Consider the following 24,166-nt stretch of genomic DNA (forward strand, 5'->3'; position numbering starts at 1 on the left):
GACAAGCCAGAGGTCAGGGCAGGAAGCAATCAAGCGGAGATCAGGAACAGGCTGGTTCGGTATCAGGAGACAATCGCAGGAATCAGGGAACACGAGCAGGGAAAAGACCATACGGCAATGGCACAACTACTGCAGCCAGTTTAAATAGCCCTTTTGGCGCCAGCATTAGTGACTGGCACATTCCCATACGCATGGATGTGCATGCGCATGCATGCATGCACGAGTGCTCGCCTATGTCCAAGTACCTGCACATCTGTTCGGCTAGGAAGGACTCTACGCATGCGCATATTTGTGCGCTGTGGAACTTCACCTGCACTATGGGCAGGTTTTTCCTCACAGGGCCATTCAATGGTATCAATTCCTTCATCATCCAGGAACTGACTGCATATTCTTGCCACATTAGGCCGGGCATTGTTGTGCATCAGGAAGAACCCAGGACCCACTTCACCAGCGTAGGGCCTGACAATGGGTCCAAGGATTTCATCCTGATACCTAATGGCAGTCAGGGTGACTGTAAAGGTTTGTGGCTGACCCTATCCAAATGCATGACTAGTGAAAAACAGTCAGAAAAGATGAGTAGGGAAAAAAATGTCAGTGGCCTGGTAAAACCATTCCTGTTTTGGGGGTCATCTCATTGTTGCCCATCTAGGGCACCTGTTGTTAATTTCATTAACACCAAAACAGCTGAAACTGATTAAAACCCCCCTCTACTACTTTCCTGACCAGATCAATATCCCAGGAGTTTAATTGACTTGATGCTATACTCTGTTTAAAAAGTGTTCCTTTAATTTTTTTGAGCAGTGTATTTATAGGCAGAACTGAAGCTTTCCACATTTGTCTGGAGTGCTAACTCAACTGGAACATTGCATAATAAAAACTGCAAAAGGAACAGTGTCATGCATGTATAAATCCTCTGTAATCCCTGTAAACCTTACACATGACAAGCGTAAATCCTCCTACATACAAAGAATAGTGACTGCGATATGACTACAAACTATAAAAGAAATATTATTCAATGACCTGTGGTCCAGTTCGGGAGCACTGAGTGTAACTGTCCACTGACTGCTAAATGATATCAACATGACTGCAAACATTTCGTCTGGTAAAGCTGGAATTTGGATTTTTTGTCTTATCCTCAGTCTCGGCCTCCATGAAACAGGTCAGAGATCTATTTACACATTTATTTACACATAATTTTAGTCCACTGTATTTTAGATGTTTGTGTCATGCTGCTAATATTTTGTACCTTGGTTTATAATATTAATTAGATTATCTGAATCTATAGTTGGCTATACCATGCTTGATTCGCTCCAAATGGAGAAGTCAGTTTGACAGCTTGAGTTGCGTAAGGTTCCTTTGCGTGTGATAACAAGCACGTCTTTAGAAGATTCTCTTGTTTGTTGAAAAAAATTTTTTGTTCCTATTCTATCTTTACCAAGATAACTAAAGGAAGTGTCTAGCTATATGTAGTCTGCTTCAGCTATTGGCTGAGCTGCTACATACAGAGCCAAGGTTCCCATAGGTTTCAAGAATGCCCAAAAGTCTCAACAGCTAACATTCTTATGGTGGCCACACAGGTTTTGGTTTTTTTGGTACAATTGACAAATTTATCAAAATGATGGGATCAGCAAACAAGCGAATAGCCACAATGTCTCTTCCAATTGATTTAGACTCAATTTTGATTGGATTTGATCAAACCAACTTGATCAGTCATGTTATGAGATAACATGGTGGAAACAGAGATGTAATCAATACTATACAATAGTAAGTTACAACCATATCTTAACTACTGATCAAAATCCACCATAGATCAAGTATTCCTATCAAAGGAGATCAATCAGAAAAGAAAATGATCATTTATCAAAGTGTTTATGGTCACCAATGGGGAGGCATCATCCTGTGGCCATATTTATCCTCCCCCTTCATCTCTGACCATGTTACCAAATGGTTATCATTAGAAATGTGGCCAAAGCTGGAAAGCACATGGAGCCGCAGTTTATCATGAAAAGTAAAGCATTGTGACCTTTATATTACTCTAATCTAATGCACACAAATGGTTGGCATCTCATGCTTTTAATTATTACAGAACTGGTGTAACAGGGAAAGGTTATGTGTAAATTACTGTATTCAATACCAGCTGTAGTTTGTTTTCAACTGACTGCAATGTACTAAAATTTCATTGACTGTCACACGTTACTTCACTTTGGCGCCTTGCTATTGTCCCTTGCATACCTTCGATAAAAAACAGACTTTTAAAAGCACTTGTATATAATTAATTGAAACCTACTTTTTCTTTTTTAACCAAGTTAAACAATTAGAGCTTTTTTCACCCATCTGTGTATTCACAATACGTAAACACTGACCAGTCAGCTATAATTAGCAGGGCCAACTCAATAAAATATGCAATATTGATAAATAAGAAACAACCTACTTAACAAAATGTGCAATACTTTTAAATAAGAAACATGATTGTGAGTCTAACTGCTATATGTAAAAATTGGAAATACCTTCGTAAGAGCTTATTAAGTAAAACTAATGCAGAATAATTATTGTGATTTTTTTTTTTCTTTTTCCCAGATGCGCAAACTAACACGGCAGCTACAGGTATGCTTTTAGATGTTGGTTTGCTAATCTACATAATGTACTGGAACTCATAAATGCTGAACTAGTATAAAACAAAATGGAAGTGTTGCCCACTAGCCAGTGATCCAACTCTCTAACAAATTATTTCAGAGATCACCAATGTCTTCATATTTGATTTAGATTTAATATAGAGTATATTCGAATTTTTTAAGAAACCAGTAATGATTGGCCAAACACTCTGGTTAATAGCACGCATCTAACCAGAGTTCTGTTTACTGGTATCAGATCAGTAAAAAATGCATTCTGAAATTGCCTATGCACTTTGTTATTAGAAAGGCTATTTGAAGGGTGCACTCAAACTAAAAGAGATATTTTAACCCATTTGGCGTTGGCGCCTCCTTGACCTTTAAGGGGTTTGTGACTCTGGGAGGTTTAGGGTCATGTGACCACTGTGATTGGCTGTCGCACATGATAGGAAAGCTCCTGATTCAGGTAGTGAATGGGACCTTTCCCATGAGGCGCCAGTTAATGTGTCGGGCACGCGCTCTTGGCACATGTTTGTTTACATTGGGTATTCAAATATGCGGCCTCTGAGAGTCAATGCCCAGCTGTTGAGAGGCCACATATTTGAGTACTCTTGGCACCAAGGAGTTAATTAAAGTGGTTGTAAACCCTTGCATACTGTATACCCAGTGAAGTGCCAGCCTCAGATGATACACAGAGATTAAACAAATCCTCCTACATAAATTCTAGCTGTTTATGTGCAGTAATGTATCCATTACATTCTTGTAAAACTTAGAGATAAAAATGATTTTTCACAGACTCAGAAAGCAGGGGGTGGGGAGCTGCAGTTACACACTGTACAAGAGCTCTGAGAGCTGATTGGAGGGAAGGGACACACCCCCTTCACACAGCATACAAGAACAGAGCGGAGGCTGTCAATCACAGGCTGTGTGCTGGAGCTCCTTCCAGTGCCACCTTTTTTCTCTTGGTGTCAGGAAAACTTTTCAGAAATGACTGATGTGATAACAGAGGAACTAGGCAGCAAAGATACATGACACTTAGTGCTCTGGAGAGAGGCAAATAAACACTATAGAAATTTGTGTTTTATTCAGATTTCATTTCTGAGGTTTACAACCAGTTTATTAGATGATCTTGGTGAGCGGAGGACAATATGTCCATGAACACTCCAACAGCGAGATATCTGCATAATTCCTGACTGCTGTCCACTTGGAAATTCTGGATGTTCCAGCAGATAAGCCACATTCACAAAAAGAAAGAAACCTTTTTTAAATGAACCTATATTGGATTGTCTAAAATAACTATAGTTTGTATTGCTATTACAATGATGATGTTATAAAATGAAGATTTCTGTTACTTTAGAACTCCTTTAAAATGAAATGGACCCAAAATCCATTAGTCCAGATTTTCATATTTGCGTTACAATTGAATGGTATCTTAATCCGTAATGCACCACAATGGACCTGAGTTTTAGCGCACCACAGTGTAGAATTGTAAACCATCTCTGCATTGTGTTGTACTAAAAAAAAAAAAGGTACACGTGTGTTAAAAAGTCTACTATGGTGTGTTGGCAATGCATGTTAATGCACCATGTAATACACCACAAATATGTGAATCTGTCCTTATAATTTCATTTTAAAGGGACATAAATATGTAGGCTGCCATTAGTGACCTGGTTTCCTGGTTGGCTTCGACTTTGAGTCATTGACTTGGAACAAGAATGTAGCAATTGACATCAACGCAAGCCAGAACTCCTTTTCCAGGGCAATGACTCATAATATTGAAGTCAAGAGGTCAGCTGGGCAACTAGCACTGGTCTGGGCACATTAGCTGCAAAATGTAATGTAACAGTGAGTAACAAAAAGTATTTCTCCTCCAAAGGTGTCCCCGGATGGGGTATTGCATTGCTGGTGTTAACGTCACTTGTGTTGGCATGTGTCCTGTGCAGTCTTGTCTGCTTGGTAAGTTCAGACTCTTCAAGAAAGCTTGTATTCATTTTTGGTGTCTTTTTGTGGAAATCCTACTACCATACAGGGAGCTGAGAAGTTGGTCTTCTGTCCTTTAGTCCCCAGTCACATTGGTGCTCACCAATTTTGACAGTACTTCATGCACTACTTTTTGCAAGTTCGGGGGTGACTTGCATAGACTTCTGTACATGAAGTCACACAGATGTCTTCTAAGTCTCACCTGAAGTCGGACTGACATCTGACTTTGAATTTGTGCGAATTCAAGTGAAGTCACACGATTTCAAAGCTGAATTTGGTGTGGCCGAAGACTTATGTTACTTTATTGGATGAATGGTAAAGTTTTGATGAAGTTGGCTGCAGCATTATCACAAGCTGTGCTTTGTGCACAGCAAAGTGCATAGAGGGAGCAGAAACACAACATTGGCACTGGTGCCTATCATAGAGGTCTCTTCGATGTGACAAGGACAGGAAGTACAGGACACACTCCCCTTTCAAGGGACAGCTAAATACAGATTTTTTTTAATTTTTTTTTATTTCCATGAACTAGGCACATAGTTAGTGCTTAATGCATGTGTGTCTAGCTGGTGGCCCTCTAGATGTTGCCCAAGTCCCATGAGGCATTGCAAGGCTGACAGTTACAAGCATGACTCCCAACGGCAGGGGCATGATGGGACTTGTAGTTTCGCAACAACTGGAGGGTAGTTTGACACCCCCTGGTTTAATGGGTAGAAGCTGAAAAAACTTGAGACAACCAAAAGTATAGAATTGAAGGTGCCTGGAGATGGGCTTTATTAATATTTGTTAATACTTGAGGTCTAACTGCTAAGGATGTTTAAACACTATTATTGTCTCTTCTAGCCTCTTGTCTGGAAATACATCGGTCAAGATTCCCATCGAAAGTAATGAGGAATGTACCCAGTTGAAAAATGTATATTCTTACTTCTTTGCAATAGATTATATTTACAAATAAGTAATAAAGAATTCCTGTGAAATATTTAACTGAATACATCATCCAAAGGACTGGTAAAAATGTACGGGCTTTTCAGGAATAATGCAGGCAATGAAGAGGAAACATATAACCTCCCAGGCAGCTGCCTGTCAACCACCCTCTTAAAGGAAATTCACCACAAATCGCTTTTCAGAAGGGGAGCAAGGGTTCCCACCAGTGCAAATGATCTTTAACTTTTATTAACTCCGTGCCCTCCAGAGGATTTACCCCCTTTCCTGACCAGGCCATTTTTTGCGTTACGGCTCTATGTTACTTTAAATGACAATTGGGCGGTCATGCAATGCTGCACAAAATGAAATTCAATTCCTTTTTTCCCATGAATTGAGATTTCTTTCAGGGGTATTTGATCACCTGTGCGGTTTTTATTTTTTGCACTATAAAAAAAAAATTACGAAAAAAAAGCAATATTTGTGACTTTTTGCTATTAAACATGTCCAGTAAAAAATTTTTTAAATCACATTTTACCATAAATTTAGGCCAAAATGTATTCTGCTACATGTCTTTGCTAAAAAAAATCCCAATATGTGAGAATTAATTGGTTTACGTGAAAGTTATATCATTTACAATTGGCGGTATAGATACTGGGCGATCAGCGACTTACTGCAGGCCTGCGACAGGCATTCTGACACTGGGGGGAACTGACTTGGTGTCACTGACATCCCCAGTGACACCAATACAGTGATTGGTGCTAATAAAAAGCACTGACACTGTACTAATGGCACTAGGCAGGAAGGGGTTAACGTGGGGCGATCAAAGGGTTAACTGTGTGCTATTTTACTAGGGGCTATGTGTTAGTGCTTCACTGTAAGCACACTGCTTTGCATGGCTATGCTGTGCACACCCATGCAAAGCAGTGTGCAGGCGCTGACTGGGAGGAGAACTGTTTTGTTTACTTACAGTTCTGCCCCCCCCCCATTGGAGATGCTCGGCAATCACCGGGCGAGTAATCAACGGCCACGACCCAGTGATTGACAGCCACCTGTGCCGCCCTGTAGCAGTATATCTGTAGTTAAAGGCTAAATTCACCTTTACATAAAAAATAATAAATCAAATTAGATTTGCAGGTAACCATTTTTTTTTTTTTTTTTTAAACAGGAGCCTGCAAAGTATTGCATCCACAATTAGCAGGTGCATGTGGGCAGGCTCCTGCACAGACTGCCTGCAGCTTTGTTGCCCGTACAGACTGCCTGCAGCTTTGTTTGGCTGGGCCCTGAATGACAGATAATAAAAACTGACACCTGTCCTGTGCAGAGAGACATGCTGAAATCCTGTATTAGGGTTTCGTAAATGTTTAAAAGGTGTAAACTTCAAAATGTGCTTTTGTATTGATCTGTTTGTTTGCTATTGGTTACATCACTTGCTCAGTGCTCCCTGCATTGGCTTTTAAATAGACATGTTAAGTGTTGACAGGCCTTCTTTACCAGTCATGTGTCATTTTGCATTTTGTTGTGTGTGCTGCTCCCACCACAGCACCCCCAATACTCACCTCAATCACAGTCAGTGAGCAAATGTGGAGGGGGGGGGGGCAGGCAGGGCACAGGAGTGATCATACACCTGTGCCCCCATAGCAACTGGCTTGCTACAGTTGCAAGAAAAAGTATGTGAACCCCTTGGGATTACGTGGAGTTTTGCATGAATTGGGCATAAAATGTGCTCTGAACGTCATGTAAGTCACAACAATAGAAGAACACAGTCTGCTAAAAATAATACTACACAAACATTAGATGTTGCCATGGTTTAATTGCACATAACATGTAAACATTCACAGTGCAGGGAGGAAAAAGTATGTGAACCTTTGGACTTAATAACTGGTTGACCCTCCTTTGGCAGCAATAACCTCAACCAAACGTTTCCTGTAGTTGCAGATCAGACCTGCACAATGATCTGGAGTAATTTTGGACCACTCCTCTTCACAAAACTGTTTCAGTGTAGCAATATTCTTGGGATGTCTGGTGTGAATCGCTCTCTTAAGGTCATGCCACAGCATTTCAATGGGGTTGAGGTCAGGACTCTGACTGGGCCACTCCAGGAGGCGTATTCTGTGCTGTTGCAGCCATTGTTTTGTTGAATGACTTGTATGCTTTGGGTCATTGTCCTGTTGCATCCCCCTTCCTCTGCGGAGCTTCAGTTGGCGGACAGATGGTCGTACGTTTTCCTGCAAAATGTCTTGATAAACTCTGGAATTCATTTTCCCATCAATGACAACAATCCGTCCAGGCCCTGAGGCAGCAAATCAGCCCCAAACCATGAGGCTCCCTCCGCCATGTTTCACAGTGGGGATGAGGTTTTGATGTTGGTGTGCTGTGCCTTTTTTTCTCCACACATAGTGTTGTGTGTTCTTCCCAAACAACTCAATCTTGGTGTCATCTGTCCACAGTATATTTTGCCAGTAGTGCTGTGGAACACCCAGGTGCTCTTTTGCAAACTTCAAACGTGCTGCAATATTCTTTTTGGACAGCAATGGCTTCCTCCGTGGTGTCCTCCCATGTACTCCATTCTTGTTTAATGTTTTCCTTATTGTAGATGTGTCAACAAAAATGTTAGCATGTGCCAGGGATTTCTGTAGGTCTCTAGCTGACACTCTGGGATTCTTCTTTACCTCATGGAGCATTCTGCGCTGTGCTCTTGCAGTCATTTTTACAGGACGACCGCGCCTAGGGAGAGTAGCAACAGTGCTAAACTTTCTCCATTTGTAGACAGTCTGTCTTACCGTGGACACATGAACATCAAGGCTTTTGGAGATACTTTTGTAACCCTTTCCAGCTTCATGCAAGTCAACAATTCTTGATGGTAGGTCTTCTGAGAGCTCTTTTCTGCGAGGCATGGTTCACATCAGACAGTGCTTCTTGAAACCAGTAAACCCAAAACAGGTGTGTGTTTTTTAAGGGCAGGACAGCTGTCAGCAACACATCCAATATCATCACACTGATTGGAGTCAAGGTTGGCTCACTCCTGGCTCCAATTAGCTCTGGGAGAAGTCATTAAGCTAGGGCCTCACATACTTTTTCCTCCCTGCACTGTGAATTTTTACATGTTATGTGCAATTAAACCATGACAACATCTAATGTTTGTGTATTATTATGTTCAGCAGACTGTGTTCTTCTATTGTTGTGACTTAGATGACGTTCAGAGCACATTTTATGCTCAATTCATGCAAAACTCCACGTAATCCCAAGGGGTTCACATACTTTTTCTTGCAACTGTATTTGGAGCAGTGGTCAAGGGGGAGGAGCCAGGGGACCTGGGAAGAAGAGGATCAGGGTTGTTCTGTGCAAAACCATTGCACAGAGCAGGTAAACATGACAGGTTTGTTATTAGAAAAAAACCTTTAGAATCACTTTAATTTCCTTCATGAGCCAGTGACTCCAAGCATTAAAGTGTATCTAAGCCTACACTATATTGCCAAAAGTATTGGGACACCCCTCCAAACCATTGGATTCAGGAGTTCCAATCACCTCCATGGCCACAGGTGTATAAAATCAAGCACCTAGGCATGCAGACTGCTTCTACAAACATTTGTGAAAGAATGGGTCGCTCTCAGGAGCTCAGTGAGTTCAAGCATGGTACCGTGATAGATTGCCATCTGTTCCATAAGTCCATCCATGAAATTTCCTTGCTACTAAATATTCCACGGTTAACTGTTGGTGGTATTGTAACAAAGTAGACGCAACTGGGAACAACAGCAACTCAGCCACAAAGTGGTAGGCCACGTAATAACATCAATAACTAAAGACCTCCAAACTTCATGTGGCCTTCAGATTAGCACAACAACAGTGCACAGAGAGTTTCATGCAATGGGTTTTCATGGCCGAACAGCTGCATCAAAGCCTTACATCACCAAGTGCAATGCAAAGCGTCAGATGCAGTAGTGTAAAGCACACCGCCACTGGACTCTAGAGCAGTGGAGATGTGTTCTCTGGAGTGACGAATCATGCTTCTCTGTCTGACAATCTGATGGACATGTCTGGGTTTGGTTGCCAGGAGAATAGTACTTGCCTGACTGCAATGATCAGTCTAAAAATTGAATGGTAGGTGTATTGTAACGTTGAGAGACAGAATAGCAACAAAAAATTCAAAAGAAATGCATGTCTAACAAATTATGCACTGATTTGCATGTTCATAAGGGAAATAAGTATTTGATCCCCTATCATTCAGCAGCATTTCTGACTACCAGGTGTTTTTCATACAGGTAACAAGCTGAGATTAGAAGAAATCTCTTAAAGGGAGTGCTGCTAATCTCATTTTGTTACCTGTATAAAAGACACCTGTCCACAGGGGCAATCAAACAATCAGATTCCAAACTCTCCACCATGGCAAAGACCAAAGAGCTGTCCAAGGATGTCAGGGACAAGATTGTAGACCTACACAAGGCTGGACTGGGCTACTAAACTATCGCCAAGCAGCTTAGTGAGAAGGTGACAACAGTTGGTGCAATCATTTGCAAATGGAAGAAACACAAAACAACTGTCAGTCTCCCTAGGTCTGGTGCACCATGCAAGATCTCACCTCGTGGAGTGTCAGTGATCATGAGAACAGTGAGGAATCATCCCAGAACTACATGTGAGGATCTTGTCAATGATCTCCAGGCAGCTGGGACCACAGTCACCAAGAAAACAATTGGTAACAAACTACGCCAACAAGGATTGAAATCCTGCAGTGCCCGCAAGGTCCCTCTGCTCAAGAAAGCATATGTCCAGGCCCATCTGAAGTTTGCCACTGAACATCTGAATCATGCAGAGGAGGACTGGTTGAATGTGTTCAGATGAGACCAAAATCGAGTTCTTTGGCATTGATTCAACTCGCCGTGTTTGGAGGAGGAGGAATGCTGCCTATGACCCCAAAAACACCATCCCAACTGTCAAACATGGTGGTGGAAACATTCAGCTTTGGGGGTGTTTTTCTGCTAAGGGGACACGACAACTGCACTGCATCAAAGGGATGATTGACGGGGCAATGTACCATCAAATCTTGGGTGAGAACCTTCTTCCCTCAGCCAGGGCATTGAAAATGGGTTGTGGATGGGTGTTCCAGCATGACAATGACCCAAAACACACGGCCAATGCAACAAAGGAGTGGCTCAAGAAGAAGCACATTAAGGTCCTGGAGTGGCCTAGCCAGTCTCCAGACCTTAATCCGATTGAAAATCTGTGGACGGAGCTGAAAGTTCGAGTTGCCAAACATCAGCCACCAAACCTTAATGACTTGGAGAGGATCTGCCAAGAGAAATGGGCCAAAATCCCTCCTGAGATGTGTGCAAACCTGGTGGCCAACTACAGGAAACATCTGACCTCTGTGATTGCCAACAAGGGATTTGCCACCAAGTACTAAGTCATGTTTTGTGAAAGGGATCAAATACTGATTTCCCTCATGAACATGCAAATCAGTGCATACCTGTAATTTGTTAGACATGCATTTCTTTTGAATTTTTTGTTGCTATTCTGTCTCTCAGTGTTACAATACACTTACCATTCAATTTTTAGACTGATCATTTCTTTGTGAGTGGGCAAACATTCAAAATCAGCAGGGGAGCAAATACTTATTTCTTTCACTGTAGGTCCTTAGCTTCCCAGGTATTCAAAATTTACATGATGCCTATCTCATGAATTGTTTGCATTCGACCAAATAAAGATTTTTTTGCTCAAGTGATCAAACCATCCACCTCTTGTTTAACAATGATGCCATTGGAGCATATATGTTTTCACAATCTGGTTTACAAAGGTACTATAACCACGATGCATACATCTGTCTCAGCGGGACAGACCCCTCAACCACACTTACATGTGTCTAAGTGGGAGAGTGAATTGTGAAGTACCCTTGACGCAGAGGACTGGAAACAAATTTGGCAAACTACTGCACACTATTCACTTAAACGCATCTGCTGTGAAGTTAAATTACAAGGTACTAATTTGATGGTACTGTATATGGTTCCCCAATGTTTGTTGAGGTTCAGGTCTCCGACCAATGTTTTAGGGGCTGCCAATCACTGAGGACACACTTGCATATATGATGGGATTGCCCCAAGATTAAGATTCTGGAAATACATCTATCAACTAAAATACACTGTACTTGACAAAGGTATTCAGAAGTCATAAAAGGAGACTCTCTTGAATTTAAAACTGTCACACTGTACTAAAACCCAATTCTGTCTGCTTAGATTCATATTTACATTGGTGAAATGAACTCTTTTGAAAGCCTGATGGCTCCTCACCCCAACAAAAAACCAAGTAAAACAAAAAATGGCATGGTACATGATCCATGAAAAGATGGCAGCAATACTTACTGACACAACCTGTAAATTCGAGAAGATATGGTCTCTCTGGGTAGACCATGATATCCCCAAAAGACCTAGACCGGTCCATGCTGCTTGTGTAACAGGGTCCCCTCTAACACTTGCCTGGCATCCCTGGGAGCTCACTACCTTGACATCACCCCCTCATTTCTTTATTCTCTTCCTCCTTCTCCCCTGATTCCATGGAAACATCATTTTTTGCCATTCTCTAAGTCAACCTTTTTCAACAAGGGTGCCCAGGCACTCTGAGGTGCCTTAAAGTTTCTTCAAGGGTGCCTTGGCAAAATGCCTACAAATTGCCCAAAAATTGCATACAAGCCAGCAAGTGGATCAAGTCAGTCTTTTAATTACACAAAGCCATAGGTTTTCATTGTGCACCATTACAACCTTCTAGCCACCAGTGTCCAAACAACCAATGATGCCATCAGTTGATCTGGAGGATGCCGGTCTTCTGCATGGCATCCTTATCTGACCCTTCTCTGCCCCTTTCTGTTAGTAATGGGATCTAATTAGCTGAGTGAAAGAGAGAAATTGTGGGAGAACAGAAACATTGGAATACTATTCAGTATCAGTGTGCAAAAATGTATTTGCTTTGGAAGAATAAATCCCCTCTAACTTTGGGTGTCCTACATGTGTGGATGTTGCTGCACTAGGTAAAACTATTAGAATATTTTTTTTTTACATTTTAGAATGCTTTGAGACTGTCCATAATTTTAAAGAGTGCCTGAAGATTGTTCATAACTTTAAAGGGTTCTTTGTTTCCTTTCTCCGCCTTATCATAATCCTTTCTTGATAACATTGATAGGGATGCTGATTCTGCAGACAACAGGAGGAGGAGTCTCCTCAGCCATAGAGATGTGTTAACGCTTTATTAATGTAAGAGAATAGTGCCATTGTTTGCCTTTCTCAACAATTGTATGTTTCTTCAGATGTCTTAATAATAGTGGTCCCAAGAATTGGTACTTTTGGTGAATAGGAAATATTGCTTACACATTCTCTGTTATTGCATTTTAGTATCACTGTGAAGCCCTGAAACTGTGGTGTTGAACTGTAAATCACTGATGGTTTTTCACTGTTTCATGTGTTTTTACCTAATAAAAATCTATTGGGAAAAATACATTTAGGTTAGGTATTTTATTATGATTACACGGCTGATTCATTTTTGTCTTTTATGTCTGCCTGGAGCTTAGCTTTAGCAAACTTAAGCCAATACTGGATTTCAGCAGAGAGAAAGTAAAAGGAAAATGTATATCAATAATACTGACCAGCAGTATAACATATTTATGAATCATCTATTTTTTTCCTACATATTATTTATTTTAATTTATGAGTAAAACATTTTACATATTTCTTTGAATCTCTTACAAAAGTATAATAAATAGATTAATAAATAAGAGTTTATTTGCTTTTTATTTCACACAATTTATTGATAGAAATGCAGACATAAAAATATAGGGATATATGGCTACGTTGGAACTTGACAATAGGTTTTAGGTCACTTCAGAACTGCTTCTCTCTCCCCATACAAGCTAATGGGAAAACCCACTTGAAGCAGGTCAATGCAGGTCAGAAGGAGGTCAACTGCAGGTGAAAGGACCTGTTCACATGGGCTTTCCAATGAGGTCCATCTGTTAGTTTTTCAGGTTAATCTGATCAGAAGTTCCAAGCTAGGCTATGGGCATGGATATAAATGGACTCGTGTTCGTTTATATCCGCCTATTATGAGTCTGTCCGGGTCAAAAAAAAGGGAAAAGGACAGCGTCCTTTTTAGTTTTTCTGGACCTAAATGGGAAAGATCTGAGGTAGCCTTATGTAAACGGACACAATTCCATTTAATGTCCAGCCGCTCATACAGCCATCACTGGTCCACCACAATCCGCTGAAAAAATGCAGACAGAAGCTAAATGGCATGGACGTGTCCTCTTCAACTCTGATTTAGCAGGGATCTGCACATGGATCCCTTGCTGAATGGAGTGGCACAACACCATGTGAAAGGGGACTAATGTACCTGTTAAAGAATACTGAATGATCTGTGAAGCATCTTAAATTGATCTCAAATGCAAGCATAATGCAGACCAAAGTATGTTACACAGTTGATTTTAAAGGAGTCACCTTTTGGGGAAAAAAATAATAAATTCACAATGTTTTTGCAAAAAAAAAGTATTATTCGTTCCCCAAGGAGCCTACAAAGTGCACTGTTATCAGTGGATTGCGAGTGTAATGTCAATCTCCTGAAGACCTACAGCTTTCTGCCTGTACCTATGTTTGGGCTTTCTTTTAGAAAACAGGAAGAAGTGTCAGTGTTCAACAAAGGTGCTCATCAGTACCATTGCAGTCCATTGAGAACTACAAACTGTCTGTCGCAGTGGGAGACAGAATTTTTCTCATTCACAGATAATTGTGACTGATGCAGCTGTGAGGGTGGAGCCCTACATGGCAGTGACGATTTTGTAATGTGACATCGGGGGTGGGGGGATGAGAAGGGTGAGAGAGGGGGGCTTGGAGCATATTACACCCTAAATATGGGTATAATATGTAACATGCTCTAAAGGTGCACGTCTTCCGTTAAACTCTTCACAAGGAAAATACATTTTGTAGAGCAACAATACAAGCACTGCAGCCTACAACCAATTGTCCACGCTATTGGTATGAGAATAATACGTATATATCAGATCCAAAAAAGTCCAATACTGAAGAAGGGGCAGTGGATGCCATCAAATACAATATGTTCAGTTCAGAAAGGGAACAACATTGGCTGCAGCTCTGTAATGAAGATTTTGTTGGGTCCAGCTAACACCGCCATTGCAAAATGTATTGGAGAATGAAGCATCTCAAGTGATCAGCATTGCTATGGGCAATCTACAATACCTGGAATGCCCACAGCACTACTGATCCCCTGAGATAATTCATTCTTCAGTGCATTTTTTAACAAGGTTGGTAGTTTTTTTAAAAATCTCTATTAAAGCATTTATATAACTGACCCTGGTTTGAGCCATTTATTTGTGTTTACTTACCTATCACATTTTAAACTCTTCACCTGGTTGTACAGATTTAGACGCACAGAGCCATTAAGCATGCAATACCTAGCACAAACCTATCATCCACAAAATTATAAGAAAGCTTCTGATGGAGTGAAACGCGTTGGTAGCTGCAGGAACAGGTGGATTGTCCATGAATCTGATGTTTCATTAAACATACAGATGAGGCAACTTCCATTTCTTTTTTTTGTGTTCAACGTGGGATTTATGATGCGTCCAGCAACTAACGGAAGCCTGCAGCCAATGTCAGTAGATTGAAGGGTATGTGTGTCTGGAGTGAATTCATATAGCAAGTAGTTGACCAGCTAAACAAGTTCTTGCATTGCTAGTTTTGACACACAGAAGAAGGAAGTATTAGGTTAAATTTAAATTAAAACTTAAAGACAAAATGTTCTTCCATGTCAGGTGTAGTGGGATCATTTTTATCTTTTATTTATGTGCAAAGTCAAGCTGCACCTCTGTTAAAATGTATGTCAAGTCAAAACGTGTTTTCTTAGTTTTGAATGGAAAGGGAAGGGTTGGGTCCCCTGTTGGTCTTGCTATCAGGATCTCTGTTAGCAAGATTACCCTTCACTTCTTGTCCTGCTGATAACCTTTTACCAGAGCAGTAACACAAACAGGAATAAAATCAAATTTCTTCAGGAGAATAAGGGAAAACCAGAACCCTTGGCAGATGTGTATTTCTCTCTGCCTTCTTGCAGATTTTCTCTCACATCTTGGAAAATCTCTCTGATGGAACTCCGCGTACAGCAGGCTGGAGTTTTAATCCTCTGCCAACATACCCAAAGGTAACAAAAAAAAAGTTTTTGGTTCCACATACGTTTTAGGTATTAATATGTTTATATGAGTAATGAAGATTTAGTATATATCTAGGATTACAATGTTGACAAGGGTGATAAGGATGGCTCATCTACAAACCTGGGATGGTATATATCCCAGCCTAGAAATTAGCACACATCCTGTGAGTCAGACAATGGCTTTCTGCATCAAAAAACATTTTTAGCTGGATGACAGGTTTGGAAACTGAAGGATAAAAATAAGACAGTTCAGTATGCAAGCAGTTCAAAGTTTACTCTTCACTAGCCAAATACTTGTTCCAGATCAGTGACACTAGGTAGTAAAACCAGGATGCAGATAACAGCCCAAAGCCTGTGCCTTAAAAAACAAGTCACCAATAGCAGCTTCAGTATTTCTGGGCTCGAGTATATTGTAAAGTCAAAACTAAAGTGAACTTTTTTTGACAAAAATATAGGAATTGCCATCACTGATCTCCTTCTAAAATTGCAAACTACCTGACCATTATACTGATCCACTCACTTTGCTTCCTTATGAACCAGAGACCAATAAAAGGTATGCAGATCAGAAAAGTCAGAAATCCAAGTACCAATACAACATGGGAATTTTTAGGCACCAAAACATAATACTCATTTCTAAAATTCCATAATTGTATTTATCCTCCATAAAAAATACTTTTGAATTATTAAAGCTGGCACAGCAATGTTAGACACATAGCCAGAATACATTTCCTATTTTCTCCTGATTCTGGATACATTTTGAGGACTATATTGGTCACTTCCTCATGTGATTTACATGGTATCCTGAGGAAGTGGTTGACATGGTCCATGAAATGCATTGAGAATCTTCTTTTCTCCTTCACTGCAGATATAGAGGATCACTAATACTAATATGAGTATTGCATATTAGTACCTAAAAAATCCCATGCTGTTATATTGGTTCTGTAATAATTTTAAATAAAGTCATAAATTCTTATCTGAATACTTTATAAGGTCAGTGGTATTAAAGTGAGTATATCAGCATAGCAGCCAGACAACTAACATTTTAGGAAGGTAAAGTCAGCAATGGTCCATGTACTCTCATAACAGGTTCCTTTATCGTTTAGGCAAGCTCTCAGTTCATCACTTCAGTGCCATGGACAAAGAAAAAATATCTATGTCAGGGTCATAAACAGCAGTGAAGATGCAAAAGATCTAATTTTGCCCCCATCTAACGGCATACATAAACTCTATTGAGCGGAGTTACCAGTTAAAAAAATTTGTAGTAGCCCATAAAAACCTATAAAATGTCTCTTTCTCTGATCTGACTACACTGAAATGAAATCTGATTGGTTAATACTGATTACTACACTCTAGATATCTATGGCACATGTTAAGGTAAGAATAGATATTCCTATTTCCAATTATCAATCAGTGTCTTTCATATCTCTCAACATTCTGGTTGACTAGTTGGTTGGAAGATTGATTCACAGATTGATTGACAGTCGGATTGGCTGACTGACTGGCATTCAGATTGGTAGGTTGGCTGGCAGTCGGGTTGGCAGATTGGCTTGCAGTCCGGTTGGCTTGATGGCTGACAAACTGGTTGGCAGGTTGGCTGGCATTCAGGTTGGAAGACTGGCTGGCAGGCTGGTTGGCAAGTTGACTGACAGGTGTTTCCACCACTGAATATGGAATGGGGGGAGTAAAATGAAAGTCCTTCTTGGCAGTCATACTTGGTACTGCGACACCAACATGGCTGAAAGAAAATAGATACATTTACATTTATTTATACTTTCCAACTTGGATGAAGATACAAACAAGGAACAACAAATTCTATTATTTGAGTTTTTAAATTTGCTGCCAAAGCTGATGCGTATATGAAAAAAGTATTTTTTGCTCCTATTTTAGGGTTTCTAATCATATCTGTTTTGTCCTACTCCAATTCAAAGTGTCAATGAACACTTAAATGATGAGACCTATTCTGTAACTAGCAGTGACACTGCTACTTACTTTCTGTGGCTGTGGAGCAGACTTCAAAAATGGGTGGGATTTTTTAATCCGTGAACTATGAAGCTGTACATTAAAGTGGATCACTTGACAAGAGTGGTATAGCTTTTGGGTTCCTGGACAGCATTTGGATCAAGTTCTCATTTACTTGCCGCCCCCCCCCCCAAAAAAAAATAAAAAATCTTTTAACTGTGGCGTGCTGCTGCCAGGCCACCCTTCAAAGCATGGATAGCACAGAACCCAGTGCCATTTTCCCATCCATCTCCTGCATATAGTCTTATATGATTCGTGAGGGTATATGTCCAAGAACAGGAACATGTGGAGAAGATTCTCTGCAGCTTCCCTGTGTAGTTCTACTGTAAAGAATGATCTGACATCACCACATTGATCCATAAGTGAACTTGTCCATGAAATACATCAAGGTGCTCTGTAATATACCCTGATACATTTCTGTGAATGTACAATTGTCATATAGATGTAACACCATATTTGCTATTATATAATATGTTTTGCAAGGCCCCACATAAAATTTTCTGAGCTTTTTTTATTGTGCCCTATATGTATAGTACACCTCTTTTAGGGGCTTCTTTTTTGTATTGAATAAAAACCATTCATCCCTAAATCTATCGATAATTTGTACTGTTGATGTACTCTAAAAGTCTCACTTGCTTTATTTATTTTGGTTTACAATATATGGAGTATGCCCTATAGAGATATTTGGATGAAACCCATAACTGCTTTTCTTATGTATCTAATGGCAATGTAGTTTATTATGTTAGGTAAATATTTCTATGGACATTGGCTATTTAGGGTAACCTCACACTGACCCTACCTTAGAATTACCAAGTTCATCATTAATTTGTGTGGTTTTTAGGATAAAACAAACTTACTATTATCAGCACGAAACCCAAAACAAGTGCAGCCATTATGCTCATCATGGTGAGAAGAGCTATTCCCCACCCGGGAACTCCTGTGACAAGAAGACATAAGTCATTATAATTCCAAGAACATGAAAAACATACAGTATGTGTTCAGTCTGTAAAGCTTTCTTGCTTTTTAGCCTTTTACATTACTTAGCCTTCACACATGAATCTTGTAACAGCTCCATCCTTTATTGTTCATTGTACATACCTGTGGAATTTGTAGCCTGTGCACCTGGTGGACAATAAAATGGTACATATTAAAAATAGAATAGAAAAAAATAATTTGAGACAGAAGTTTTAATAATAGTGTCTGATTCTTCTTATGCTTATATCCCTCCCACTGCTCAGTTGCATCATGCCTCCTAAGAAGCAAAATTAAAGCCATTTTATTAAAATTTGTGCTCACTGGGGAATGAAAACTGTTTAAAGCACAACTCCGGGCAGCAGAAAAATGAGCCCCTGGACAATATGAGTATTAAACCCTTGCAGTGAGGGAAAGGGCACCACAAGGGTATGTTTTATCTTAACACAAAGTTCCGTTTTTATGTATTTTTTGCTTTCTGTGTCTTAACCTAAAATTGACTTTAATTTTCTCTCCTGAGTCCTCTCTTGCCAAAATGGAGGGAGACAGCGCAGTTACAATAGAGGGGGACCCTGCTTTTTAGAGCTTAGAATGTAAAAGGGAAAGTCAAGTAACACAATAGGTAATAACTGCTAGGGATGAGATGATGGTGAAAGTAAAAGATTGTTTATTCGTTAGAGGCAGAATAGGTCTCTCAGAAGAGGTGGATTTTCAGGGATCGCCTAAAGGCAGACAGAGTAGAAGATGCTAAGGTGTCCTTTTATGACACAGAGAATAGCTGCAATTCAACGGATCTCAGCTATTCTCTGGTCATTCACAGTTTATGACACTCAGGAGATCATGTCAGCCCTTCACTGGAGATCTGTGTTCTCCCTCCAGATTCTCCAGCCCAGAGCTGGAGAATCAGAGGGACCGCAAACTAAGCAGAGATAATTTACCTCTGTTTAGTAAACTGATCTTTTACTGTAATCTCGCGAGATTATAGTAAAATCAGCCGTTTTCCAGAGTTTGTAGACCGTTCTCCAGCGTTTGGAGACCGTTCTCCCTTCGTTTGGAGAACTGCTTCATAAACTGCATTCACAGGAGAACTGTGTTCTTCGAGAATGCCGGAGAACTGAGCAGCGATCTATTACTGCTGGTTCATAAACGGACACCATAATCCAGAGGAAGGGAGAGACTCTGGAGAAGTCCTGGAGATGAGCATGGAAGGATATGACAAGGAAGATATACAGCAGGAGGTCTTGGGAGGAACGAAGAGAGCAGTGTGGCTGGATGCAGAGCTGTGGATGGCTTTGTAAGCTGTTGTCACTATTTTCAGTTTTTAGTTGTTTCTGATCACATGATCACTGTGATAGCCTGTGACTGGCTATTACATTGATCAGTTACTGTCACTGTACAGTCCACCCCTGTGTTTTTTTCTTCTCTTGGATGGAGAAAAATGATACAATGAATCTTTTTCCTCTTGTTTAAGGGGAAAAAAATGCAAACTTCAATAAATAAAAAAATAAAGATAAGAGTTTGATTTAGGATAGTGTCATGGTTAGGCTTAAGGTCAAAGTTAGGGCCAAAGAACAGGGTCAGTGTGTTTTAGATAGGACATAAAAAAAGCAAAATGTGCACTACTGCTTCTAGGCTCTACTACAGGTACAAACAAAAAAATAACATACACCTATGTGGTATCGCTGTGGTAGCCAGAAGTAGAAGAAGTTGTTTTGCATTGGACTTTGATGGTAGGTCATTGGAATGGCAAGAAAATCTACAGCTACAGTACATTTTAAAAATGTTTTAAGATATTTTGGGCCACCTTTTTCTTTTATAATAAAAAAATAAAATCAGGAGATATTCATTACTATTTACCACTATATAAAAGACCAATGTGTCTTGATAAAAAAATGGGATATAATTTACCTGGATATATTAAGTAGTTATGATATGTACAGTTTTACTAACTTATGCTGACCTTTTTGCTGGGTTCAGGCAAATCCGATTTGTTTTACCTTCGTCATGAAGGAGTTAATGATCTTTTAGGTCACTATTGACTATCTTAAAGAATAATAAGAATTCAGCAATATTATGAAACATGACAGAGATTAATATACTGTTTACATTAGATTTATAAAACTGCTGTGGACTAAACCCAGGACCCCAGGGCAGAGTCTGTATACAATAACTAGGGGAAGAGGTGGGAAAGGGAGTGCTGGGAAATCTCCCCATTAGGGAAACAAATAAAATAATATTTTAATAATAAATGCACACAGACGTGTGCAGGCACAAAGGAGCTTTTCCCATTGCCAGGGAGTTGCAGGTGGTATGTATAGCTGCCCATTTAAATGCCCTGCTGAACACACTTGTACTCGTATAAATTTATTTATTTCAGGTACTTATATAGTGCCGCCAATTTACGTAGCATGTTACATGTATATTGGACACATCAGTCCCTAACCCTCAAGGGGCGTACAATCTAGTCCCTAACTCACATTCATACATACACATTCTAGGGCTAATTTAGACAGGATCCAATTCACCTATCAGCATGTCTTTGCAGTGTGGGAGGAAACTGGAGTACCTGGAGGAAACCCACCCAGGCACAGGGCAAGTGGTGCCGTGGTTGGGATTCCTTCAGGTTGGGAAACCCATGCAAACTCCAGGCAGGTGGTGCCGTGGTTGGGATTCGAACTAATGACCCTAGTACTGCCAGGCGGAAGTGCTAACCATTTAGCCACTGTGCTGCCTGATGCAGATGTTATTTTGCATTGGTGTTTACATGCACACATGCATATAATGTATTTTCACAAATTTGAAACTTAAACATTCAGGAAATACGTCATAGGTGCATGCGTAGGTACATACTAATGAAAAAAAAGAGTATTGGCATTTACGCGAGTACAAATGTGTGCAGATATGCTCTCCTTTGGCTGGCTATATACGCCACCTGTGGCTCCCTGATTACAGAAAAGTAGATTAAAGTGGTGAGAACTCCTATCAATGCATGTCTGTTACATCCTCAAACCAGGAAATCAGGTGGGCTCTGTTTGACTTCCAGCAGTTGCTAATTCAATGTGAGACGCTCACAGTGTGCAATGAAACCAGAGAAACATTCACAGTGCAAGAGATGAGACAAACCTGAAGGTAATGCAGCAATTAGGAGTTAACTAAAGAAAAAAAATGTGTTGATACTCCTCTGAAGACATGTGTTCGCACGAAAGGCCTAAGGTAATCAACACGCTGTGATATTTTGCCGCCGGAGCCATATGTTGGTCCGGTGGCCTTCTGTACTACTGGTCAGTGTATCTATTTTATTTGTTATTTATGTATTTAATAAATTAATTACTTTTTGGCAATATTACGCTATGGGCATTTTTTAATGACTCCTATACGGAGCCTTAAAGCACGCAGACCCTAGGAAGCTCTTCACCATCCACAGAGGGGGAAATCCTGTAATCAGGTGGCTGACCCTGCTGATCTGTAAAGGAGGCCTCTGGAATATACGTCACCCAGTTACTGCTGAGCTGCCCATTAGGAGACGGATGCCCCAGATGCATACCTCGCTACCTTGATGCTCCTGGTTTTGGATATATCAATGCACATGATCTATGCACTTCTGGTAAGCGCATAATAATTTTTTCTTCACTTGGAACATCATAAAGAAGGATACGCTTACTGGCATGATACATAGCATTAATTGCATATTGAATCAGATTGTGACTGTACGTATACTTAGCGCTGCACTTTATTTCTATTTATTATATACCAGAGGTTTTTATGTGGTTACCTGAGTGTATCAGCTGCTATTATGGAGAGCGCTCACTATTATTACTGCTGACCAGTAAAGTGCATTCAACTGTTATGCAAACCTAATAAAAATTTGCACATCAATATTTTTTGTAGGTTTTCATAATGGTTGAATGCACTTTATTATTTGATACAGTTCAATTTGCACAAATTTGCTGTTTGCACAGTATACAGTTTTTACTGTGAGATCACCCATTTTTCACATTATTGCTTTAGATGTTGCACAGCAATTTTAGCGTTTCTTATCACTATTGGTCACAAATTAGATGTAAGCATTTTTAAATACACAGTGCACTTTTTTGTTTATTTTTATAAATGATAACAGCAACCAGAATACTACTCTTACTACTACTGCTACTACTACTGCTACTACTAATAGAGTAGTACAAAAAATACAAAATATCATTCCTGTTGTTGTTGATGCTTAGCATATTTAATGGGTGTGTCCCCAATGGGTCGCATTATCCTCTCTATTTGTCTTAGTTATCACTGTCATCAAAACAGAAAGTTATGCAAAATCCAAAATGTTACATCTGTCACCAGAAAAAGAGGGGAAAGGAAATCTCCCCACAGAGATGCCTGTTCTGGTGTCAGTTAGCTAAGGAAGTGTCCACACTGCAATCAGGTTGCTCCATCTCCTATAAAATTACCAAAGCTATGCAATATGAGGACAAACCTATACATTTCATCCAATTTGTATCCAGTTGTTTGGGCTCATACTGTCCATAGTAGTAGTAGAAGTTAGTACAATCAGATTGTGTAACAATTGGTCAAGTTAAGAGGGGCTACCCCTTTGGAGAAATCTCTTCTTGCTTTCTGTTTAGTCTCCAACACAAGGAGTGAAGAGAAATTTCCACAATGTAGGAATGGCAAATAATAAACTGACAGACTTCCATACTCTATCCCCTCTAAAAAGCTTTAGATGTACTTTGATAATGCAAAAAAAACAAACCATGTTTAATACTATTACTGATCAAAACAATAGCCACAAAAATACTTATATTAAATATAACAACAATAATAATAATAATACAATAAAACATTTTATATTAATTGATGTTGTTTTGTTTTTTATGCTGTTTTAAATAATTATCATTTAAAGATATTTAAAAACAGAAATAAATTGTATCATTTAGATGATATAGTGCAGATATTTACCTACACCCTGGACGCTTATCAGCATACAGAGGGCACAAAGAAGCATGGCAGCTTTGTAAAGTAAAGATCCAGAGTCCATGTTGCTTCCAAATCCGGAGAGAAGAATCAGACTTGTATTTCACCAACCCCATAAACTTATTTTATACCTGCTGTATAAAAGGCACCACAGTGACAAGTTTAGAGATGGGAGGATCCATATTTAGGGTTAATGGGGATTTAACATGGAATCCCTCTTGGAGTGACATATGATTTCATATTTCCATCTTGGCTTACACATTTTATGAATGAGAGGAGTATTTGACATTCCTTATAGCATATTCATGAGGCATTTATATGTTTTCAATCTTGGTTTCCTGATATAAATACTCAAGTGTACAGTAAAACATACATCCTAATTATGTAGAAATGAATAAATGTTTCAAGAATTAGGACAGCATGCTCAACTAATTATTATAAACCTAATTTAATGTTTCTAGAGGCTCAAAACACTAGGCAATTACTATTTTGAGATTACTATGGTT

At 39.8% G+C, this 24,166-nt stretch overlaps 1 protein-coding gene and 1 long non-coding RNA gene across 2 annotated transcripts; one reads left to right on the forward strand and one right to left on the reverse strand.

Annotated features, from left to right (window-relative positions):
* Positions 1-1,030: 1,030 nt before the first annotated feature.
* Positions 1,031-5,575, forward strand: LOC149460326 (uncharacterized). The gene is made up of 4 exons (XR_016313108.1): positions 1,031-1,159; positions 2,578-2,604; positions 4,486-4,565; positions 5,430-5,575. It is a non-coding gene; the product is annotated as an uncharacterized LOC149460326 (long non-coding RNA).
* A 7,673-nt stretch (positions 5,576-13,248) lies between these two features.
* On the reverse strand, positions 13,249-23,742 carry LOC149460327 (uncharacterized). The gene is made up of 4 exons (XM_089679854.1): positions 23,646-23,742; positions 18,822-18,845; positions 18,581-18,660; positions 13,249-17,439 (listed from the first exon to the last, which is right to left on the reverse strand). Exons 1-4 carry the CDS (start codon positions 23,722-23,724, stop codon positions 17,131-17,133), a joined length of 492 nt encoding a protein of 163 aa, XP_089535980.1. The 5' UTR covers positions 23,725-23,742; the 3' UTR covers positions 13,249-17,130.
* Positions 23,743-24,166: the final 424 nt, after the last annotated feature.

The sequence above is a fragment of the Staurois parvus genome, unplaced genomic scaffold, assembly GCF_062004578.1.
Source record: "Staurois parvus isolate SC_StPar_1 unplaced genomic scaffold, SC_StPar_1.0 ptg000232l, whole genome shotgun sequence".
Classification (NCBI taxonomy): domain Eukaryota; kingdom Metazoa; phylum Chordata; class Amphibia; order Anura; family Ranidae; genus Staurois; species Staurois parvus.

Coding starts and splice junctions, on each gene's coding strand:
- LOC149460327 (XM_089679854.1), bottom strand. CDS start 23,724: ATGGACTCTGGATCTTTACTTTACAAAGCTGCCATGCTTCTTTGTGCC. Junction 18,846..23,645: donor GATAAGCGTCCAGGGTGTAG/GTAAATATCTGC, acceptor ATTGTCCACCAG/GTGCACAGGCTACAAATTCC. Junction 18,661..18,821: donor ACAGGCTACAAATTCCACAG/GTATGTACAATG, acceptor TTCTTGTCACAG/GAGTTCCCGGGTGGGGAATA.